The sequence below is a fragment of the Chelonoidis abingdonii genome, chromosome 2 (assembly GCF_003597395.2).
Source record: "Chelonoidis abingdonii isolate Lonesome George chromosome 2, CheloAbing_2.0, whole genome shotgun sequence".
In the NCBI taxonomy this organism is placed as follows: Eukaryota; Metazoa; Chordata; order Testudines; family Testudinidae; genus Chelonoidis; species Chelonoidis abingdonii.
Window position 1 is genome coordinate 85,412,974 of NC_133770.1, and position 23,965 is coordinate 85,436,938.

At 40.4% G+C, this 23,965-nt stretch overlaps 1 protein-coding gene across 2 annotated transcripts in view; it reads right to left on the reverse strand.

The window, feature by feature from the left end:
• LARS2 (leucyl-tRNA synthetase 2, mitochondrial) overlaps positions 1-23,965 on the reverse strand; it is a 128,302-nt gene that overhangs the window by 4,757 nt on the left and 99,580 nt on the right. The window contains exons 17-21 of one of the 2 annotated variants that reach the window (XM_032803185.2): positions 21,694-21,863; positions 21,014-21,091; positions 18,877-18,988; positions 16,707-16,750; positions 7,984-8,111 (exon numbers count right to left, since the gene is read on the reverse strand). In XM_032803185.2, coding sequence (XP_032659076.1) covers positions 7,998-8,111; positions 16,707-16,750; positions 18,877-18,988; positions 21,014-21,091; positions 21,694-21,863 — 518 coding nt within the window. In that variant the 3' untranslated portion in view covers positions 7,984-7,997. The remainder of the gene's footprint in view (positions 1-7,983; positions 8,112-16,706; positions 16,751-18,876; positions 18,989-21,013; positions 21,092-21,693; positions 21,864-23,965) is intronic. The other variant, XM_032803182.2, reaches the window with a different exon arrangement.

The window sequence follows — 23,965 nt, forward strand, 5'->3', positions numbered from 1 at the left end:
AATCGACGTTAGCCTCGGACCATGGACGCACAACGCCGAATTACTGTGCCTAGTGTGGCTGCATGAAATCGAATTTATAATATTAGTTTTATAAAACTGATTTTAGCTAATTCGATATTATCCCGTAGTGTAGACGTGGCCAAAGTTACAGTAAGCAACCTCCACTACTTCTTTGAGTGCTGGTCCCTATGTGTATTCCACATGTGGGTGATTTGCAAGCACTGTTCAGATTGAAGGTGGGTGTGAGGAAGCCGGTATCAAAGATGCTCACAATACTGATCATACAGCTGCATTCACAACTGAAACATGAACTACAGCGTAGTGTGTTGTGAACATGTTGACAAAACTCCAGGTGGTCATCCTGCAGAGGTCCTGCAGCAGGACATCTGATAAGGATGCTGTGGAGGCAGCTTGTGTGGTGTGAGCTGTGCCACCTCTGGATGAAGCAGTTTTGCCATCTTGTAACGCTCTAAGATGTATCGCGAAACCCACTTAGAAACCCTCTGGGAGGATATGGCTTGCCCATGCAATCTCTCTGCTATGGTGATAAACAGTCTCAGTGATTTCCTAAAGGGTTTGGTTCTTTGCAGGTAGAACACCAGGGCATGCTGAACATCCAGGGAGTGAAGACTCTTGTCTTAAGAGGAAGCATGGGGTTCTGAAAAAAATATAGTTAAGTGTATCGTTTGATTGATCTGGAACTCAAACAACCCTGGGAAGAAATATGGGGTATAAATGGAGAAAAACCTTTTCTTTGTGAAACACTGTATAAGGAGGATCTGCCACGATGGCTCTGGACTCGCGGACTCTCCTGGCCGACATGATAGCCACTAACAATGCCACCTTCATGGATAGGCGGGTCATGGCATGATGCCATAGGATGGATCTGAGTGTGTCAAGAGGACAAGGTTAAGGTCCTGTTGAGGTGTAAGTTTAAGGCCTGGTGCAAAAGAGCAGATCTTTCATAAATCAGACTGTAGCAGGGTGAGTAAAGATGGAGCATCTTTCCAGCAGAGGAGGAAAGCACTTATTGCTGGTAGGTGTACTTACAGTGAGTGAGACCTGAAGTCTTCAGGGACAGGAGATAGTCTAGGACAATCGGGATGCTTAAGGTGTCTGTAGAGTGTTGGTGGAGTTGTGCCCAGGCTGAAAAGCATCTCCATTTGGCCACATAGTAGGTTCTAGTAAATTTCTTTGTGCTTTGGTTAAGGAACTTCTGAATGGGGAACAAACATGAATGTTCTATTTTCAATGCCCATTCCAAACACCAGGCTGTGAGATGGAGTGAGTTTGGACTGAGATGCTTTATTTCCTCCTCCGGTCCTGTGTTAGATCTGGGAATGGGGTGGGTCCTGTTTGGTGGCTGGACAGACATTGTTAGAAGTTCTGTGAAAGCAGAACTGTCTGGATCAGTAGAATGCTGGGAAAAAGATGTTGGCTCTGTCTTGACATATCTTCCCCATGATTTATGAGAGCAGGAAAATGAGAGGAAAGGCATATCTGAGGCCGTTCATCTAAGACAGTACGAAAGCCTCACCTGCGGAGCCACGTCCCATGGCTCCTCTGGAACAATATAGCAGGGACTTTCAGTGCACGTGGGATGCAAAGAGGTCCCATAGGGGAGTACCCCATTGTGTGAACATCTTTGGCGGGGGGGAGGGAAGGGGCGCTCAGGCCTCCAGCTGGCCTGGGGCTCCTCTGGCTGAGGGGGCGCTTGGGGCTTCTCCATGCAGGAATGGGGGGCAGGTTGGGGGCTCTGGCCATGGGGGTGGGGGGCATATGGGCAAAAGGAGCAGAGCCGATGCTAGCCACCCCAAAGGGGTGCTCCACTCACTGCCCACGTGCCTCACCTAGACAGTATAGGCACTGTTGATCATCACTGATGGAGACAGAGCGAGGGCAGGAGAAACAATTCTTGAATCTTGGGACTTCGGGCATAGTCCTAGAGCTGGGGAGGGGTTGCCCAGCTGGGGAAAAGATATATCCTAGGCTAACTATAACTTTAACTACTAACGACTAAGCTAAAATTCATAACTATTTACCAATATTGTCTGTCTTTGCCTATAACCTACTGAAGGAGGACATGACTGTGACTCGGTCCATGTGGTGGTAAGAAGGAACTGGAGAGGCACTGACCCGCACTGCCTCATATACCCTTTGGTCAGGAGCATTAGCAGAACTACTTCACATGTAGGACAGAGCCAATGAACACTGCTTTGAAGAATTTTCAAACTCAGGTGCAGGGTGCGCATACTTACCCACCTGCGACATACACACAGGGACCAGTACCCGAAGAATAAGAACAACAACGCACATTCATATCTCTATTACAGATTTTACTGGTCATAAAAACCTGTCTGCACATGCCTACTTTGTTAAATGCGTAATCAGAGAATTCACTCCCATTAACAAAGTTACTAGAAACGACATACCATGGGTAGTGTAAAGATGCTCATTCTGTAACATGATAACATCCTTTTAAATAGAGAGATCCAATGATTATATTATTGTATAATGGGCTCTAAACAAAACCTCACTGTTGTAATGGTTATTGTATTGTCTCTTATTTACATGACTAAGATTTATAAACCTGTTGACACTTTCTAAATAAAGACAAAGTTAAAAAACCCCCGACTCTGTCTATACATTAGATCTTACTCTAATTCCTTATATGATGCACCCCATTAGATTTCAGCCATACACTACAACATTTTATTGTAGCTTTTATGAAAAAATCTGCAAAAGGTGTTCATCAGACTATTTCTTTTTGACAGGGGGCTGCAAAAGATGCTCCACTGATGAAACATTCCAAAGAAAAAGTATAATGTCAAAATTAGTAGAGTGCTGGAAAAAACATAGGGAGACTGGATAGCTCGTGAGATTCTTAATAGGATATAAAGCCTTTTACTACTAGGTCGACAGTTCAAATCTATCCCAGGTTAGCAGTGGCTGATGAGATGGTAACATCTGATGCTGTTCACTGCTTTATGCGAAATCGGTTAACAAGTCTCAGTGTCATTTCCAGTGGGCAGATGTCCATAGTGCAAAAACTATCACAACCTGCATACTTGGTGCCACTCTTGGTAGAGAAGCCACAGGACTGAATGAATATGACAAATGGATTATCTTTTCACTCCCACAAGTAGTCCCTCTAGTCAGGGCAGAGAAACACAGGCAAACGTTCACTGCAGCTGCCAACGCTGTCAGTCCTGACTGGCCATATCCTTGCTATTTGTGGCTGGGGCACAGCTTGCAAATTATGCCAAGCTGCAGTGTGGTTTTGTGATGTCACCAAATATTTACAAAATGGTTTTCCTCACCACCTGATGTGAAAGGCTTGTGTATTAACTCTGTTATTAAAATACAATCTTCAGAACATCCACCACCTTTAACAAGCACTCTAGTCACATTTAAAAAAAATAAATAAAAAACATTACATCAGATTGTCACGGTACCCTTGTCAACTACTATGATTAGTCACCTTTCTCTAGCCTTCAATGGGCTAATATAGCTCAGATCTGCTCCAGGTAGAAGTGTTCAGACCAGAAAGCCAGGGTGCAAATATTCTGTCTGTGCACCAAGTACATCCTGTGTTACTGAAAAATCTACTTCAGTGTGACCTTCAAGAGGGGACAAAAACTGTGTTTGTGTCCTTTTTTGCTTCAATTTCCTTTCTGCTACTTTTTTACATTAGAAATTCTGGATGTCAACTACTTGGGAAGATTCTTCAGGGATTGAAGCCTAGTGAAACAATGATTCTGCAAAAGACTGAACTGAGCAATTAGAGGGAGAAGACCTTCAAGTCAGACTTCCCTACCTTTTTTTTTTTTTTTTTAATACCCATCTGACTCCAATCCATTAACACCTGCACTAAAGCAGTACAATAAGCAGCAAAAATCATAAACGAGCTTTAAAAAAAATCCTTTGCAAGACTAGAATTCTGAACACTTCTGCAGGCACTGATATGTGAGGAACTCTACTTGTGTGTGTTTGCAGGATCAGAGCCTAAGTGTCTAAAGAAATAAATCATTTTGCTTTTCCTTTCTAATTCATTGAGCTGACACACACCACAGTGGGTAGTTCCAGATAGTTTTTACAATGCCAAATAGTATGACGTAATTAACAGTGGGCAAAGTGCAGCTCTACAATAATGCCTGGGCCAGCAGAAATGCACACATACTGTATAGTGTATCTAAGCCTTTCTCCAGCAGGTAATCTAAGGTGCAGCAACTGTTTCTTTTTGCCAGGCTCTTAAAAGGAACTGCTCTCTGTTTTCTAATTCACCTACTCCCCTTGGCTCAGAGAAGGCTTTAACATAAGATACAGTAAATCAATGTGTGCTGCTTCAGGCACACAGACTGTTCTGTCTCTCTAAAAGACCTGAATTCAGGTTAGGCTGAGGGCACATTTTACTGGGCCCACTCTGGGAATTTTTTGCACCCTCATTTGTTTTTAAATGGAATATAGAGGGTTCAATAATGCTGACCATTGACAAAAGGATTCACCGTACAACATCCTGGAAAACAAAGACTAGCCTGGCATTTTGCTGGATAGCATAATCAATAGAATGAGAAAGGTAAACAAAGGTTGTAATGGTCCCCTAGGCCCCCCCGTTAGGCTTCTTTTCTAAACCAAACATGGACTTTTTTTAATTTTTTTTTAACTTTTCCTCATAGGTCAGATTTTCTAAATTGTTTAGCATCTTTGTTGCTCTCCTTTGGACTCTCTCCAATTTTTCCACATCTTTCTTAAAGTATAGTGCCCAGAATTAGACACAGTACTCCTGCTGTGGGTCTCACCAGTGCCAAATACAGCAGGACAATTACCTCCCGTGTCTTAGATACATCACCCCTCTTAATACACCCAGAATATTAGCCTTTTTCACAGCTGCATCATCACTGACTCATGTTCAATTTGTGATCCACTATCACCCCAAGATCATTTTCAGCAGTACCATCACCTAACCAGTTATTCCCCATTTTGTAGTTGTGCATTTCATTTTTTCATCCTAAATCAAGTACTTTGTACTGATCTTGAAGGTGAGGTGTGTATTTGTTTATCTTTTTTGCAATTTTCAGTGAAGTCTTTTTGACTGTTTTTGAGCTACGGATGAATGAAAGAGCCATACTTTTGCCATTGTAAACCATTTTAATTATTTCTTTTTAAAATAAGACTACAGCAAAAATTGTAGTCTGAAGTTTTTGCCCACTTGGCATTATGGACTTTCCTTTGTTTGGAGAACAAAATGAGAAACCATAAGCAACTGAAAGATTTTTCTAAGCTGGGGCGGGCAAACTTTTTGGCCTGAGGGCCACATCAGGTTTCCAAAATTGTATGGAGGGCTGCTTAGTGGAGGCTATGCCTCCCCAAACAGCCAGGTGTGGCCCAGCCACGCCCCCATCTGACCCCTTCTGCTTCTTGCCCCCTGACGGCGCCCCTGGAACCCCTGTCCCATCCAACCACCCCTTTTCCCTGTCCCCTGACTGCCCTGGGAACCCACCCGACTGCCCCCCGCCACCCCATCCAACCCTCCTCTCATTCCTGACTGCCTCCTCGGGACCCCTGCCCCTATTCAACTCCCCCGTTCCCTGCCCTTTGACCACTCCAAACTCCTATCCACACTCCTGCCCCCTGACCACCACCTCAAATTCCCCTGCCCTCTATCCAACCTCCCCACTCCCTGCCCCCTTACCGCGCTTCCTGGAGCACACCGGTGGCTGGCGGAGCTACAACCACACTGCTCAGAGCATCAGGACAGGCAGCCGTGCCGCCTGGCTGGAGCCAGCCATGCCACCACGCAGCACAGATCACTGGGTCAGGCTGGGCTCTGCAGCTACACTGCCCCAGGAACTCGCAGCCCCGCTGCCTAGAGTATTGCACCGGAGGGGGAGTGAGCTGGGGCTGCAGAGGAGAGTCTGGGGGGCTAGCCTCCCAGGGCAGGAGATCAGGGGCTGGGCAGGAGGGTCCTGTGGGCTGGATGTGGCCTGCGGGCTGTAGTTTGCCCACCTCTGTTCTAAGCATTTGCTAAGGATTTTAGCAGAACTAAAAGCATCATATCACATTCTGCCCATTTGGATCAACCAAGGGCTCAGGCAAGGACAAGAGATTTTGGTCTCAGTCTGTTAATAGAACAATTTGCATGAGGAAGACTATAACCAAAGTCTTCATTGTCTTTTTCAATGTGAAGATACAGTTGTCACAACGCAAAATGATAATAAAACTGTCCACTGCTAAACTATAATGGCAAAAACTGAAAAACTCATGCATCCTGAACCCTGTTCACCCATATGAGGTGAGGACTTAAGTATATTTATGTTCACTCACATGCTACCACTACTCTGGCAATTTTCATCCTTCTCCTTTTTTGAAAATAAACAAGGATTTTTAATCCAGCCCTCAAATTAATACCAGCGTAAGGCTGTACAGTTAACAACGGGCGTTTTACAGAAGTTAAGATTCCAACCGTAACATTAACTTATCTGCACTGTAAATATATTTAGTACTTCCTCATTCTGTTGTCCAGGTTAAATGTGTAGGGGAACAAATTATTGTTCAGGTTGCAAAATGTATATCATAAAATCTGAAAGATGTGCCATGTGACCAAGTTAATCGTCTTGTTAGAATTTTAACCCGTGCATTTCCTGACTTTTTTGTGAAAACAGTTGTAGAACCTTAATGTCACCTTCATAATGTTTTTCTATTTTACATACACACACCCAAATAAAATCTTTAATTACCTGATCACATACTATTTATTCTACAGATCCTGTCTTCTTCAGTGCACAGGATGGACAGAAACACAAGAGAACATCTTTACATGTAGAATGTGTGTGAGTATGGGTATGTATAACATGTAAAAAGATGCTCTCTTTCGTGCACTGAGGAAGGCAGGGGTCCTGTAGACCAAATAGACTGTGACTATATAATTAAGTTATCATAATGCATGTGGACAAATGGTTCTAATTATAGTTACACAGGCGCCAGAAGAGCTAAGCCTGGGACTCATGGCATGCCCTCCTCCAGGCTCCAAGATCTGCAACTGTTCCCCTAAAGGCTAAAGAGGCAGTTGCTACTGCTGTGTCACAAGCTGGAGTTAAAGTTTTGTTGGGTCTGGGAGCATGCTGAGTGCAATCAGGAGGTTCCATAGATTTTAGTAACAAGCTATATTGATCACATGCAACTGGCAACTTCCAGAGACTCATAACTTGGACAACTCTGGATGGACTTTCATGGGGACAGCAAAAGGCATCTCTCTCTCTGACCCTGGACCTACTTCCTTACGAAATTCCAAGGTCTTGCTGCAAAGCATGAAAGTGCTATAGGTCTGCAAAACACAACTGGAAAAAAAATTTGAACATTGGCAGAACTACTTTATTTCCTCATTCCTGAAAACAGTTAATCATGTTTTGCTGAGATCTGCTAAAATATGTCAGCCTGAGGTAGAGACCAAACATGGAAAATTTTAGCCCAGACAAAGTCTGGCTAAATTACAAGCAACTCAAAACAGGGTTTTAAAATGATAAGTGTTAGGTAACCTTAACGATAGGCAGAGCAGCCAGTTTTGCCTATAAATATACACATTTGTATAGATACATCATCATCAATGGATTAACAGATTAAAAATGTGTAAGGGCCCCTTAGCTGATATGTTCATAATTTCTGCTTCGGACTCGCTCAGCTTTGCTCTGCAGTCCCTGTCCTCAACTGTGCATAAGTCAAACCTCTTAGAGTAGTGCTATCCACAATCATACAGTTATCTCTATACTTTTTTATTCTTGGTTTCTCTTGCAAGACCACTTCACTTATTCATCTGAGCAGTCTTCCAAATTAACCAGCAAAATTCTAACTTTAGCTTTCATTCCTTCTAACCTAGCATTGAGTCAATCAGCAATGTAAAACCTCATCTGTTGTCCTCAAGAACAAAACTAGCAGCTAATAATGCATTCATTGAACACTGCTGGAACTCAGCTTGTAAACTCTTACCAGAACAGACATCTCTATGATATCTGGTTGCTGGAGGTATTCTGGGTCCACTTTGGGCCAGGACTGATGCAGCACATCATCATCCCATTTATGATTCGTACAAAGTTTATTCTGCACATGTGCCAAACCTACAACATAAAATTGATAAATTGCTGATAGTACTTTAACTAGAACATTAAATCTTTTGAGTTTCATAAATATGTCAAAAGACTGCTTAATTTAAATCTTGTCTAAAGCAAATGCACTGAGAGGAAATAATATGGTTAAGTTTAGCATATAGCATATTATAAACAGAAAGATACATAGCATTCAGTGCTTTGAAGGGGATTTTCTTATATAATGTACAGGGATTCAAATGTGACTGCTTTTCAGATTATGGTTAGAGCTCCAAAACCTTTGCTACTTTGCCATAAAGCACAGATACAGAAGGCCAAAACTTACTCTGTTTTAATTTAAATTGATGCTACATTGTTACACACAAAAAACTTTAATCTTATAGCTAGGGCCCTACCAATTTCACAGCCATGAAAAGTGCATCGTGGATCATGAAATAAGCCCTTCCCCGTGAAATCTGATCTTCCCCTGCTGCTCTGAGCGCCTTGGCTGGGGGCTCCTAGTTCTGCCCATCCCCTGCACTGCCGCTCTCGGAGGAAGCTCAGACCCACCTCCACCTCTGGGAACTTCCTGCACCTTCAGGAAGCTCCATGGTTGCTGCTTTCAGAGTCCAGCTTTGCAGGCAGCACAGAAGTGAGGGTGGCAATCCTGTGACCCACCGACAACAGGTTTGCCACCCCCACACAATCCCTTTTTGGGTCGGGACCCCCAGGGTTACAACAATGTGAAATTTCAGATTTAAACGTCTGAAAACATGAAATCTACCTATTTACAAATCCTGTGGCTGTGAAATTGACCATAATGGACTGTGAATTTGGTAGGTCCCTATTTATAGCCAGCCAACTCTAAACTCTTCACAATTGCAACTACTTCTTGTTTAAATCATTGCTTAATCTCAATCTCACGACATATTCAATGATACTTTTCACATTTAAGTCACTAACCCTCACTGTGGCTCTGTTTCCCCATCTGTAAAATGCTGTATACCATTATTTGCAAGACTACGTAACAAATTTCTGTAAAGTGGTTTGAGACTCTCAAATGAAAGGCTCTACAGAATGTAAGTATAAACATTATTGCACTCTTTCACACTCCCTGAAATGTGTTACGTTTTGATTTTGTTTACTGCTACAGGCTAGCTTTCTACAAATGCTTCCCTTTTTATCAGACAGACTTCACTCTCTCACAAAATACAAGACAACTAATTCCAGCTCTTCAGTGCAAGTCATCAGTTGATAGAAGGAAACAGTACTGAAATCACTCTTTCATGGAATGAACATTTAATATGGAAATAAAATGATTTAATTTACTCCTGTTGCAGGATGAAATAAAAACACCAATTTCAGTGAACTTGAATATCTACAAAAATATTTGAACATGAAACTGATGCTTCCAGCTGCCATTGTAATTATTTGTGTTTCTCATAAAAATCAAGGAATTTTCAAATTAAATATACATCATGTATTTCAACGAGATAACATAATTCTAAATGTTTTCTTAAACTAAAACTCCAATCAGAATTGCAAATCCATAGCAACTGATCAGACATGTAGTTGAAAATGCGCATATCTTGTCAACGCACAGTTACAAACTCAAGGTGAAAAAGAGGTCAAAGACACGTATGTCTTCAGTGACTCAAACAATAGAGTAAGGGAAAACAATAGTCTAAGATGCATTGCCCCACGAGATTTGTTGTTGTTTATGAAGTAATTAAAAAAAATACTTCACAGAGACAAAGACAGAATCCATGGTATTCCATGCATAACAGACACATTTATCATAGTGGTTAGTAAGGCAAATGTACTGAATACGGGCAAATGAAAGGAGAGCGAGAGTTTAAGGGCTTGGCTACACTCACACTTTACAGCGCTGCAAGTTTCGCGCTCAGGGGTGTGAAAAAACACCCCCTGAGCGCTGCAAGATACAGCGCTGTAAAGCGTCAGTGTAATCAGGGCGGCAGCGCTGGGAGCGCGGCTCCCAGTGCTGCACGCTACACCCGTAAAGGATGTGGTTTACATGCAGCGCTGGGAGAGCTCTCTCCCAGCACTGCCGCTCTGACCACACTCACACTTCAAAGCGCTGCAGTGGCAGCGCTTTGAAATTCGAAGTGTAGCCATACCCTAACTCTACCAAAATTAAAGTCTATCAGAAAAAAGTTGCGGACAAGCCACTTCTCTAAGTGACAGAAATACTCTAGCTATTTCCTTAATGACTCAGAAGAGGGGTGGATTGGTGGGAGTTATTTCTGATCGCAATAAGAACATGCAAGTATTTCCTAAGTGTGACAATGGAGGCTCCAATCTTGTTAAGTAAATATCTGACAAAATACTTCACTGGGGGCAAAACAAGAATGGATTTTTCTGTAACAGGAGTACTGAAACCAAGAAAGCAAAATGAAAGAAATCAAACAGTAGAAATCTTCATGGTGATGATTCATTTTCTCATTGACTTTAAAGAAGACAGCTGCTACAGATTCATCTCTTTTTGGCTTTTGCAGGTACAGATGATCTCTCTTCCTTCCAAATGATCACATGCCTTGCAGAAAAAACATGCATACAGGCCAGGCCACTCCTTATTTTCCTGTTTAAATGGCTTCTTCATACTATTGCAAAAATACCTTCAAAAGATCTGAGACAAGACCTAAAGAGGCAGAAACTGGGTCACCCATAATCCCTGCAGAGGCTGTCAGTCCTCATAAAATAAGCAAAAGGAAAAGATTCTTCAGCAAATACAGAATGTTAATACCGCAAAAGAAACGTCACTCTTTTTAAATAGATCCTTTCACAAGACATGTCACCATTTAGAAAGATTGAGCTTGTCTATATTTAAAAAAAATGTGAAAAAAATCAACAGGGCTGGTTTCCGAAAATGCAGCTAGACAGGAAACCAACATGAAGGTTTCATTTACCTTGCCTGCTTGGTTTCCTGTCTTAATTCACATTCTATAAGCTCCAGAAGACAGAAAATGCAAGAATCATTTTGTTACATAATTTCAGAACAAAACAAATAAGAATGGAGCTTTCATCGTCACAATCTGGAATTGCTTGTACATTTTTAAAAACTAGCCATCAAAAATAGAAATACAGAATCACAGGTTTAGGAGGGACTGCAAGGGTCATCTAGTGTAACCCCTTGCCATGATGCAGGATTTGTTGTGTCTAAACCACCCAAGACAGATGGCTATCCAGCCTACTTTTGAAATAACTCATTCTGCTGTAAGATATTAAAAAATATGATTTCAACCAATCATTTGGCATTTCTAGCAGATTTATCTTTTGAAATTATTAATTTTAACACTTATCTTTGGTCGTGCTTATGTTGGGTTCTCATAGGGGGAGAAGTTACTTGATGAAATACACATTACAAAGAAACATATTTTGCTTATATTTTCATAGCCTGTCTTGTTGTGTTGGCTGTGCAGCCTAAATCCCAACTGACCTATTTAGTAATTATTTATGTAGGGCTATGAATGTACACAGATCTTTCTAGGTGATAAAAGGCAATATCCCTGTCTAAGGGATGCCCAAGGCCCTGATCCTGCCTCTGGATCTGCCTGGGTGGTACGCAATCTTACCTCATACAGAGCCATGCAGGCACCAGGGTCCAGCCCTGCAGCTCTAATTACAGGATCAGGGTTCAAGTTAAACACAACATTGTAAAAGGCGGAAACAAACACTGGTGAGCGTGAAAAAGTGGATGACAGGGAAGAGAGGACATGGTTTAAAGCAGCAAAATCATGTGAATGCTTTGATTAATAGTGTGAGAGTCATGAGAATTTCATAATAATAATAATACTTCCCATAAAATACTGGTTTTGGTGGAGAAAAATACAGATTATTGGCCACATGGAAAATTTGTTTTGAGGAAGGGCTAAAAAGGGAGGGGGAAGCAAGGCAGCTCACAGATCACATTAGCATGGTGCTCCCAAGCTTACAGGGTCACATGAAAGAAGGTACAGAGACAAGCATGGTAGAATGAAACAATGGATGCAACTACGCTAGAAAAAATTGTACCTGTACTTTTGCAGCAGTACTACAGCTGCACTGGTGCTGGAATATGAGTACAAATGTTTCTAGCGTACATAGGGCAAAGAGGGCAACAAGGCATGTAGCTTGGGATGGGAGAGAAGGAAAAGTCAAAAGACGTTTGCACAGGTAGGCAGATGGTAGCGCTGTGAAGGCAAGGAAGAGGGGTGACTGAATGTGACGAGGGAGGTGAGAGGAAGCCAGTGGAGAGATTTCAAGTGGCTGTGACCAGAGTTTAAGGCAAGGGTTTTAGGCAGAGATACAGAAATATTAGAAAAGGGCAGTGCAGAATGATCCTATACGAATGTGGTGCAAGTATTTGTTATTCAAGGGGTATTTTAGCAATCTCTGGGTTTGGCAGAGACAAAACAATGAGAGTCTGCACTGAGTAAAAATACCATCACACAGACAAATGAAGTGCTCTCAAGCAGCTCTGTGCAGCCATTTACAATATTTAGTAGATTTTCACATTTAATTAGTATTCTATTTGCCTCTGCAATCAATGCCAAGTATACTGTCATCACTCTATTTTGCTCTTTGGTATATTTCTGTACTGGGGTTTTAAATGGACCTTCCCATTAAATAAAAACAAACCAGAGGAATATCAGGATGCACGTTTGGCAGTACAGGAGGTATATGTCTGCAGAGTACATGTGCTATGCTTTGCAACAGCAGAGCAATTAAGTCAATACTATCATAGCTGTTTCCAAACAGCTGGGAGAAAAGTTGTGCAATGTTACTAGTATCACACAAGTGGGTATCCAAGGCTCAACTTACACTTAGCTGAATACAATCCCATGGGGGATCATTTTGTATGTCTCACAACAGGAACCAATTAACATCAAACAACTTTATGGGATGCAGGCCTAGATTTCTAGAGCCAGAGTTCTGGAATGTTCTCCCATTTAGTTTACTCCAACTGCATCCTTCTGAACAAGGCTGACCATGGTTTTTCCTCCTCAATTCATACAGAAAAATTATCTTTTATTTGATAAGAAACTGGGGGCAAGTTTTTATATTGGATAAGGGTTCTTTTGATATTTGGCCATGTTGCTTACTGAAATTTCTGCTTTTAGATTTTTGTGGGGACTTTGATAATGAACTCAAAGGCCTTTGGGTTTTGTGAGCCATGCAAATACAAGCGTATCGCTAAACAAAAAACATTTCAAACACAGCACTTAAACTAGCTTTGCACAGTTACTATTATTGACCTAGCTTGTAAGGTACATTATCCTAGGCCATGCTGAGTCACTCTTTCCCGCACAGGATAAATGACTCAGGAATCCTCTGCTCCAGCACTGCAACTCCACTCCACTCCACTCTCTCTGTGTGGGGTGGAATGGTGTCCTGTACTTCTCTGAGACTCTTTCAGGGCATTTACAAAGGGTCAAAATCTGGTGAGAAAGCTCTAAAAGGAGCATAAGTCAGATGAAGACCAAATATATCAATGGTAAATATGTGGTTTGTGCAAGGACAAAGCAAAATTACCTGTCCTTTTAGTAACTTTAATAGAATTTTTATTTAGCCCTTATTCTTCAGATAAAACTCTGACAGCAGCCAGTGGAGGTTTTCCCTGAGCAAGGACTGAGTAAAAACTGAATCAAGATTTCAGGAATGAGACTATTGCAATGACTGTTAATTTGTTGCCAAGACAATTATGGCATCATAAATACTAGTATTATGCTAAATTTCAATAAATCATGAAAAATGGATGAAGTGGCCATACTTGTTTAACACATATCACATGGCACTTTCACCTTTTCATGACAGAAGTAGGTCTAGCACAAATGAAACTTCTGAAAATGAGCAGCTACACATCTTTGCCTGGATGAGAAAATACTGGGTAAGCACAAACACACACAAAGAGTCTCAAATTTAGCAGTGGTGCACGTATATTCCTCAGATACAAGGTTTCAGGAAGGAAATAGATTTCCTCATCCTGTTAGTGTTCACAGACTGCCAAAATGTATGTCAGTCTGATGAACTCTTCCCACTCTGACAGACTATATTAACTGTTGTTGGTTTGGGGTTTTTTTGGTTACACTATAGCGTAGTGTATACTGCGTAACACTGGAAACAGTTCCTGCGCTAAGCTGGAGAAAGGGCCACTTCCCAAAAAAGTAAGATACAAAAATATCAAAGTACCGTAACTACTCAGTTATTATTGTTCAACTGCTGAAAGGTAATACATTTATCAGACAGCATTCAAACAGCCTTTCCCCATACTCAAACTGGAAAAATGTACTGCTCAGGCCTAGGTAGATTTCTCTGCTTATCCAAAGTTCTGTTTGAAATACATAAACAAAATGGTCACATATAAACCAAACAAATAAAGCAGTTTTCAATCATTGATGTGCAGAAATTATTGGGTTTTGATTCTATTTTACAAAAAATCTATAAAAAAGAAGAAGGGTTATAATACAAGGCTAAATATTACACCAGAGGGATTCTGTGGCATTAAACCCAGAGTGGTGATTTTGAGTGCTTTGTCATTGGACCATAAGAATCGGAAGGTGGTGGACTAAAAGCTACATTATAAATCATCTCTATTGTGATGCCAAAAAAACCCTTGATAATAGCTAGGCAGCTGATGTCTCATCACACTATTCGCAACTGTTTCCATGTTAGCTTGTGCTCTCCCTGCCCGTTTGTTGTTTTTTCCTGTTGTCTTTTGTCATGTAGTTAGATTGTAAGAGCTTTGGGGGCAGGCACTGTCTTTTCATGATGTGTGTATATAGTGCCAAGCACAATGGGGCCCTGACTGGGGAGTCTTGGTGCTACTGAAATACAAAAACGATGTCAGTTTAAAGCAGAATTTGTCTGCTGCAATATCTTCTTACACACTTCATTCTTGCCCATGGGCTTGGAAGAATTAAATTTTTATTGGTAAATGTTGGAAAACATCAATTTTACTGTATACAAGACAAAAAATAATTTGCATAAATGATAGAAATTTACAGACAGGTAAAGAAAGAAAAATGCTGCTAGAGAAATTATTAGTGGATTATTGATTTAAGCATATTTACTTTGTATATTTTGATGTCTGATATTGACAAAGTTATAACTTTATAAGGCTTTAATGTTTGGAATCTCAAGTCTACTGTCATTAAATAATTATTGTCCGACCCCCATAACTTCCTGCAACTGTGAAAATTTAAATAGATAAAAGTAGAAAAAAAAGCTTAAAAATAATCAATATCTGTTGAAATTATATATAAAAAGTGATTTTTGCCAAGCTTACCCGTATCAGTGAGGAGAAGCAGCTGAAAAGATTAATGAGATTATGCTACTAAAATGTAATACAGTCTAGAAGGCGGCTTATTTACACTGCAAAGTACTATGCAAAACACTCAAACTGTGCTCTCTCTCTTTTTTAAAGGCTGTAATGCAATAAATGCTAGGTATATTCAATTACCCCATAAACACTCCCCAGTCACAAAATAGGATTTTGCTGTGTTAATAGTTTCTTCTCAAGGATAGTTCAAATAAAGAAGGGGTGTAACATGATGCAGGGTAAACAGAAGAATCCGTTTTCCTGTTCAATGTTGTTCTTAGCCTACAGGAAAAATATTTATTTAATTAGTAAGACTTGTCTGATTCCATCTTTAGAAAGAAAATTTGACTTAAAACAAAAAGTAAATTAAAGGGACTGTATCAGATATTTTAGGGCCAAATTTAGATAGCAAATATATAGCTTTATTATTATTTCTAGCACTGTAGCACCTTCAACTAAGATTGGGGCTCAGCTGTGGTAGGTACTGTACAAACACAAAGTAAGAGACACAGACTATGCCTTGAAGAGACTACAAGCAAAATACAGGAGACAGAAAGAGTTGAGAAAGGAAATACTAACATCTCTATTTTATAGATGTGAAACCAAGGCACAGAGGGAATTACTCCTATTTTACAGATAGAGAACTCAAGCACAGACAGAGATTAAGTGAAGGATTTAAAAATCTTAACTATAATGTTTTTTATCTTTTTAAAACAGTGAAAAGATTGTTTAACTGTCAAGTCCAAAATCATATTAAACATTTATTTTCCAGTAGGTCTGATTATAACTGTAATGATAAGGTGTACAAATATCAGCTAAAAGGTACAGTCAACACAAATCACTTATAACTTCACAAATTATGCTCATATACAAGTGACACAGTGAGACTGTCTTTAAAATCTTAAAGCTATAGTTCTTGAAATAATCCAAGAACGTACCTCGGTATACAACGGGATTGAAGAACATTCCTAAATTGCTGATTACCAAGGGTTAGAAGATCAGGAATGCAGACTCATATGTTTGAGAACATTAACCTGCTTCCCTGTTATTGAATAACTTGGCTCTAGATGGATACTTTTCACAGATGTCTTGACTGAATAATGACAAATGTTGGATCCTCTCCAAGCAACACAATTTTTATACTATATAAAGCAGACAATAGTAACACATACTTGATCTCTCTTGTGATAAAATAGCTTAACTATAGACTGTAATGATGATCAGGATGATACAGAAAGTTTCTCATGTTCAATCCATACGCTTCTAAGTTTAGCAATCTAAACAAACTGTTTTTCTAGTTGTAGGCTAACCTCATTTGTGCACAAGGTGGAGTCTCTGGACAACACAACTGCATCTTCAAATACATGTAGCAAGAGAAGAGAGCACAAGTCGATTAATTAATGTTCTTGCTGTGTATTCGCATATCACATATAGGCCAGATCCTGAAAAATGCTGAGCATTCACAACTCCCAAAGACTTTAAATGAGAACTGAGGGCATTCCATATTTTGCAGGCTCAGGTCCTATGTTTGACCAGAGATCTGAGCCAAGATATGTTGGTAGTTTTTGTCAGTTTACTAAACATATTTCATAATTCTCTATTCATTAATATTATTTGTATTTCAACAGTGCCTAGAGGCCTCAGTTAGTGTTCCCACCCCCATTATGCTAGGGGCACTGTATGCAGATGTAACAAAAACTCCAAACAGCTGGAAGATCAGATTGTGGCAATTATAGTAATTTCTGTGCAAACAAAGAGAAAAATGAGTTTTGGTTGATGGTTTACAGGCAAGAGAAAACTTCCACATAAACAAATATTCCAATATCTATTACCTGTAAACCATCAACTAAAATTAATATTTCTCCTCAAGAATCCTTTTCTTTAGCAGTTAGTATTCCAATGCTATACATGGCTCTGAAAAATAAGCTATTTACAGTAGCACCTCAGAGCTGTGAACACCAGAGTTTAGAGTGACCAGTCAACCACACACCTCATTTGGAACTGGAAGTACATAATCAAGCAGCAGCAGAGACCAAAAAAAAAAAAAAAAAGAAGCAAATACAGCACAATACCATGTTAAATGTAAACTACTAAAAATATGAAGAGAGAGTTTAAAAAAAAAGTTTGACAAGATAAGGAAATAGTTTCTGTTCTTGTTTCATTTAAATTAAGATGGTTAAAAGTAGCATTTTTTTTTCTGCATTGCAAAGTTTCAAAACTGTATTAAGTCAATGATCAGTTGTAAACTTTTGACAGAACAACTCTGTTTTGTTCAGAGTTATGAACATTTCAGAGTTATGAACAATCTCCATTCCCGAGCTGTTCTTAACTCTTGAGGATCTATTGTAGTAGCTCTGCCGAGTCAAACAATTACAGCATGAAGATCTTTGCTTCTGAATGTTGCTTCATAAAACGCAATGCCCAAGGTAACACAGTCCATCATGGCCAACTTTAAAAGGGAATATATTCTCATCTTCTCACATATATCCTGGCATTTCTATCAACAAATCATTAACATGATTGCTGTTGACTTCTGAATTCTGGTATGTACATTCCTCACCCTACTGATGGCAACCCTAGCAGGGTTGTAAGATTTGGCCGGCTTAGGGGTTCAGATATTAGGGCCTGGTCTACGCTGGTGGGGGGGAGGATTGATCTAAGATACGCATTTTCAGCTATAATAGCGTAGCTGAAGTCGACGTATCTTAGATTGACTTAGAATCACTTACTTCGCGTCCTCGCAGCGCGGGATCAATGGCTGCCGCTCCCCTGTTGACTTTGCTTTCACCTCTTGCCGAGCTGGAGTTCAGCAGTCAACAGGAGAGCGATCAGGGATCGATTTATCGCATCTACACTACATGCAATAAATCGATCCCCGATAGATAGATCGATCGCTACCTGCCGATCCGGCGGATAGTGTAGATGTACCCTATGCAGCTGATGTAAGTCTTAAGCAAGGTTTTATCTCAAGTCCCCTAAAGGAGTTAACTCACATCAGCATGTCCCAAGTTGTCCAGGGAATGCTGCAAAAGTAGTACTATGAATCCACAACCCTGCATGTTGCTTGACACATAGCCCTGTAGACAGGAGTCCTCTTAGCTCAAACTCTTCACAGAGAGTAGGGACCACAAAAACTACGTGACCACATATATATAAATCATGAAAGCTGAAAGTGCAGAGTGATCAAACTGTAAGGCTCAGGTTAGTGTAGGAATTATATGGATGAGGGGGAATGACAGACATGAGGACATTACTAAACCCGACTCCCTGGGGTGGGAAAGTTGTATGTTTGGGGGTTATGGTGACTGACTGAGGAGAGGACAGGTCTTGATCTGTGGGCTATTAAGTGCCTAGGAGGTGCATTGTTTTTAAGATGCTTCTTGCAAACTTATCTAGCTATTATTATGTAACTTCCTTGAAAATTATTTCCCCAACCTTATTTTTTCTGCAGGAGTAATAAAAAGAATTTTATGCATATACCTTTCCATAGCTCTGAGGCTATGTGCGGGGCCATAGGTGCAACCATAATACAAAGAGTAGCCAAAGCATCTTCAAATTCTGCACTGTGGAGAATGAGAGGTTGAGAGGCTTGCTATGGAAAAGGGGAAGAAAAAGAAACAGGAATTGTAAGTATAAGTATTCCTATAAAATGCAGTTTGTAATGGAGAGAATGAAATAATAAAAACATAAATCAGTGCCTAAGTCCAGAAAAAGTCTCATTTTACAATGAACGAGAAGCTTAAAAAGGCATGGAGGATGAAAATTCTTGCTCCCAAAGGGCACCACTGGAAAGAGCTGTGCACAGAGGACCCTTACACAGAGTTCAGGCACCAGCACTCTTATAAAAAGGCTACAAACTTGGACCCTGAAAAAAGATCAGTGTGACTGGACCCTGTGGGCGTAGGGGATCTGCTCATAAGAGAGCCTTTGTAGGATTGGGACCTTGAAGAGAATTCTGGGTACTGGAATGTGTTTTCCCACACACTTCCAGAAGTGCAGTGCCCAATACGTTCACAATTTATTTAAAAAAAACATGTCAGAATATTAAGCCAGACCAGGAATGTAAGCATGGCATGTGGTTTACTGAGATAGGGCTCATTAGAATAGGATCCTGGCCTGATCTAGATAAAGTTGGTATAGTGTTAAAGAGATCTAAAAAAAATGTGAGTGAAAAACATAGGAAAATCTTTTGTGGTTCAAGTCTTTGTTGCTTTTGTAACAGTTCTTTATAAGTTCTTGTGAAAGGTGCCAGACCGACAGCATATGAAACTGAATTCCCATTTATAATTTATCTCTAGAAAAGGTAGAACATAGGTGGAAGCTATGCAAGCTTTCCTCTATTCTGCCCCACCAGCATGCTTCCACTCTGAGCTGGAGGAACCATCTCCAATGATGAGGATGGTTCAGCTTCTATGTATATTTAATTCTTCATCTTTGTCTAAGGCTTGACTAAGTTTAGTACTTCGTTTTTTTCTCAAATTTTAATTTTCACACATCTCCACACTTCCTGGTTTCAGCTGGGATTGAAAGAGGAAGTACCAAAATGTTACACGGAAACTTGTGCTTGAAAGATACCCACCCTTATTTCTTGACCACAGAATTTAGAGCTGTGTTCAAGTATTTGGATGTTTGTCTGAAGTGATATGAATCTCTGATCTGGAGAAAAAACCTCACATTTTCAACCACATGAACTCTGTAGTCTCTAGGATTTTTGCTATTTCAATACAATATTTGCATACGTCTTAGGAGGACTTGGGTTAAGTGTTGTTATTTAACCAACAACTGCCTTAGAATCACAAGTTAAAGTCTAATTACAATTAATTGCAATCAAAGATGAAAAATATCAATGTTTAATTTGACCTCTAATTTAGGTCACTGTAAAATTTATCAGAATTAATTCCTCCATCAAGTATAACACAATAATAAAGGCAACATTTATTATATCTGACCTATCACCACTTGGCTGATCTGCAGTATGATGGTCCAAACTAGGAGTGCCAAATTAGTTATTTTACAAAAAAAGAGTATTTCCAGGCTCTCTTAACATCAAAAAACTCCAATGCTGAAAGTGATCTCAGAGGAATGCAAGGGATTTGTGATTTTGCCCGTCAGTAGTAACAATATTTCTTTTTTATTTACTAGAATGATTATAGTAACTAATTTCTTTAAAAAGACTAACTTCTAATTTAAAACAAAACTGAATGAAGAACTCAAAGGGGCTTCCTTTGACATTATTGGACACAGATGTAAACAACAAAACTATCATGTGGTTTGGATCCTTTCCATGTATGTGTGTATACATCTCTGCGTAGGTCCACAAATGGAATGAAAGATATAAAAATTAAATAACCCACTTAGTTAAAAAGTTTTAATGTTAGTCAGCTTCCTCTTTAAGCTATTCATGGCAATATATAGTACACCTGATACTAGTGTGCACTTCATTTGAATTGCTGTATGATGCAAGTTTACGGGGCCATAAAAGCAACAGCAGTAAATATTTAAAATATGGTATAAGATAGACAAAGGCCCCAAGATGCTTCTATTTTGGCGGTACAGTTCTATGTCCAGAGATTGAAAAAGAAGTTGTTGCATAAGCTCTTTTTGATGTCATACTTACTGAGAGTACGTTAGTGAGGCCCATCAGTCGAGAGATTGCAGCATTAAACAAGTAATCTTTTGTGAAGTAACTTGTTACCTAGATATACAAAAAATGTTCACTTTCATTAGTTACTTACAATTTCCATATACTGAGCGTTTTGCTTTTTAGAAAAAAAACAACAACATTAACAATCAGCTAAAAATTGCAATGTGCGTACACATGGAATCAGAACTGGAAGGGACCTCAAAAGGTCATCTAGTCCAGACCCCTGCACTTGTGACAGGACTAAGTATTACCTTTCTCTCAAAACAATATCACATATACACACACACACACATATATATATATATATATATGTGTGTGTGTGTGTGTGTGCACACCATATGCAATCTGTGGAGGTGATATTCCTGTAATAAATTAAATTATGAAAAAACGTGTTTATTCAGACCTCAATTATCTACAGAAGAGTAATGCCCCATGTGGTTTTAGGTAAGTGAAGTCACTTCTAATTATGGACTCCCACTCTCTCCCGACTTACGCAGAGAAAGTTTCCCAATTAAAATAGTTTATGATGGAAAAATCTTAAAACAAACTTTTTGATCCGGTAACACAAGAAGTCAGGCATACTGCTGGTGCATGATATAACAACACTAGCTATCTATCTAGTCATTTTCAAAATAGTTAAGAGTCCTTTTAACCTCAGAGACCACAAGGTTCTTCTGCTCCCAGATCTTTTTGGCTTCAGCCTTCTCCTTCTTGTTCAACAGCTGAGGATTGGGCACAGTGCTGGAAGTCCTGGCTTCTATAAGTTTGGTTACTAGGGACCAAAGGCGTGACTGCCATCTTCGTACACCAGGGACAGCATCAGCTGAGTTTAATGACAGGTTTCAGAAAGAGGAAGACTTGAGTTGTAATGAATGAAGCCAACACATCAAAAAGAAACAAAAAGAAAATTGTACCACAGAGTTCCATACCACTGAACATTGAAGGGGAAATTACATGTTGCAAGAAAAACCTCAGTGTAATTGAAAATACATTTTAAAAATTGTTAGGTTGCTTTAACGAAGACAAATGAACACTACTGGAAATCAAGATTATTTTCTAAGTAGCATTTCAGTGTATTTTCCTAACTGTATAATACAATCCACTATCAAGCTAATGTAAGAATAACCACAGATGACCTGTCAACTACGCAGGAAAACAGTCTTTTTTCATATGCTTTCATCTGCAAGAAAGATGAGACAAACTCCTGAATGGAGATTTTCCTTTTAATCTTTGTTCTATATTGATGACAGAAATTACATATATACACATGTATATATACTGACTTATCAATATATAGTGGCTGCCATGGTAATGAAAGACGAAGGGCCAGATTACTTGGGATCATCTATTTAGCACCCAGTTTAGCTTGGGCAGCAGGGAATGCAAAGGGTGGCTATAAGACACCTTTATGTCCTCTCTAGTCCTTGAGGTCACCAGTCCAGACTCTAAAGTTGTCTCAGCCTCTGAGGCCTGGTCTACACTATGCGTTTAAACCGACTTTAGCAGCGTTAAACTAATTTAACGCCGCACCCGTCCACACTACGAGGCCCTTTATATCGATATAAAGGGCTCTTTAAATCGGTTTCTGTACTCCTCCCCAACAAGAGGAGCAGCGCTAAAATCGGTATTACCATATCGGATTAGGGTTAGTGTGGCTGCAAATCGACAGTATTGGCCTCCGGGCGGTATCCCACAGTGCACCACTGTGACCACTCTGGACAGCAATCTGAACTCGGATGCACTGGCCAGGTGCATTTCGCACCTTTTTTCCTGGTTGTGAACTGTGCAGTAGATGTAGCGCAGCAAGCTGGACCTCTGCTTCAGATTCAATACCGCAACGTGGACGTTGTGAACACACCTCGGCATTCTTCATGCAGCCTTATGCTGATACCGGGAAACCTTGCCCATAAAAAAGGGGGCCAGCGGAGGAGGGTAGGCCATGGCTACATGCAGCGTGACGACGAGAGTGATGTAGGACATGACATAGATAATTCTCCACCGTGGCCCCTGCTTTTGGAGATCCTAGCTGGTAATGGAGGCCAGGTTCTAAGTCCCATTGAACGAACACCGATTTTGGAGCCTGGGAAACAAAGCACCAGAACTTGTTTGGTGCCGCAATGTTTTTGCGGGTATGTGTGTGGGGACCAATTCGCAGTGGCTGTGAAACTTCTGCATAGCGTAAGGAACTTTCATGGAACTTGTGACTTGCTTTCCCCTGTTCTGAAAACGCCATAATCCAAATGAGGCAGCCCTTCACAGTGTGTGAATGCAGTGGCAATAGCCCCTCTGAAGCTTGCACATCCAGACAGCTACGGTCAGTCCCCCGGGATATCCAAATTTGGAAGTGGGAGAAAAAAAAATCCTACTGTGTGGGGGCCTGCTGTGAATTGCAAAGTTAGCCCAAAGCAAATCAAAAATTAAGCCCTTGCTGCCCTAACGAAAAGGTGGGGTGACTCTTTGGGGAAACGTGCAGTGTTCATAGTGAGAAGCTTTGCTGCAATGGGAATCCACTAAAACTGTGGAGCGGCCGATTAGAATGGACAAACCCATTTAAATCCCTATCCCCCTTGGCACCTCCGAAAGTGACATTAGGGCACCATATATGTAAACCGCTAAGGGGTACTTTTCCAATGGTGCTGCAAGCACTGAATAGGGATCACAAGGGACGTTTACATCAAACATCCCGTGGGATGAGCCGGAAGGTTCAATGACACTCGCTTCTTCAGAAGCATGCTTCTATTAAACTGCTGCAGCAAGGGAATTCTATCCCAGACCAGAAATAACAGCTGGCTGGGATGTTGAACATGCCCTGTCGTTTATCCTGGTGACTCAGACTACCCCTTGATGCCATGGCTCATTGAAGCCATACACAAGGCAGACCTGTGCATAGTGTGGCAGGACTGTTTCAACTACAGGCTTGACAAG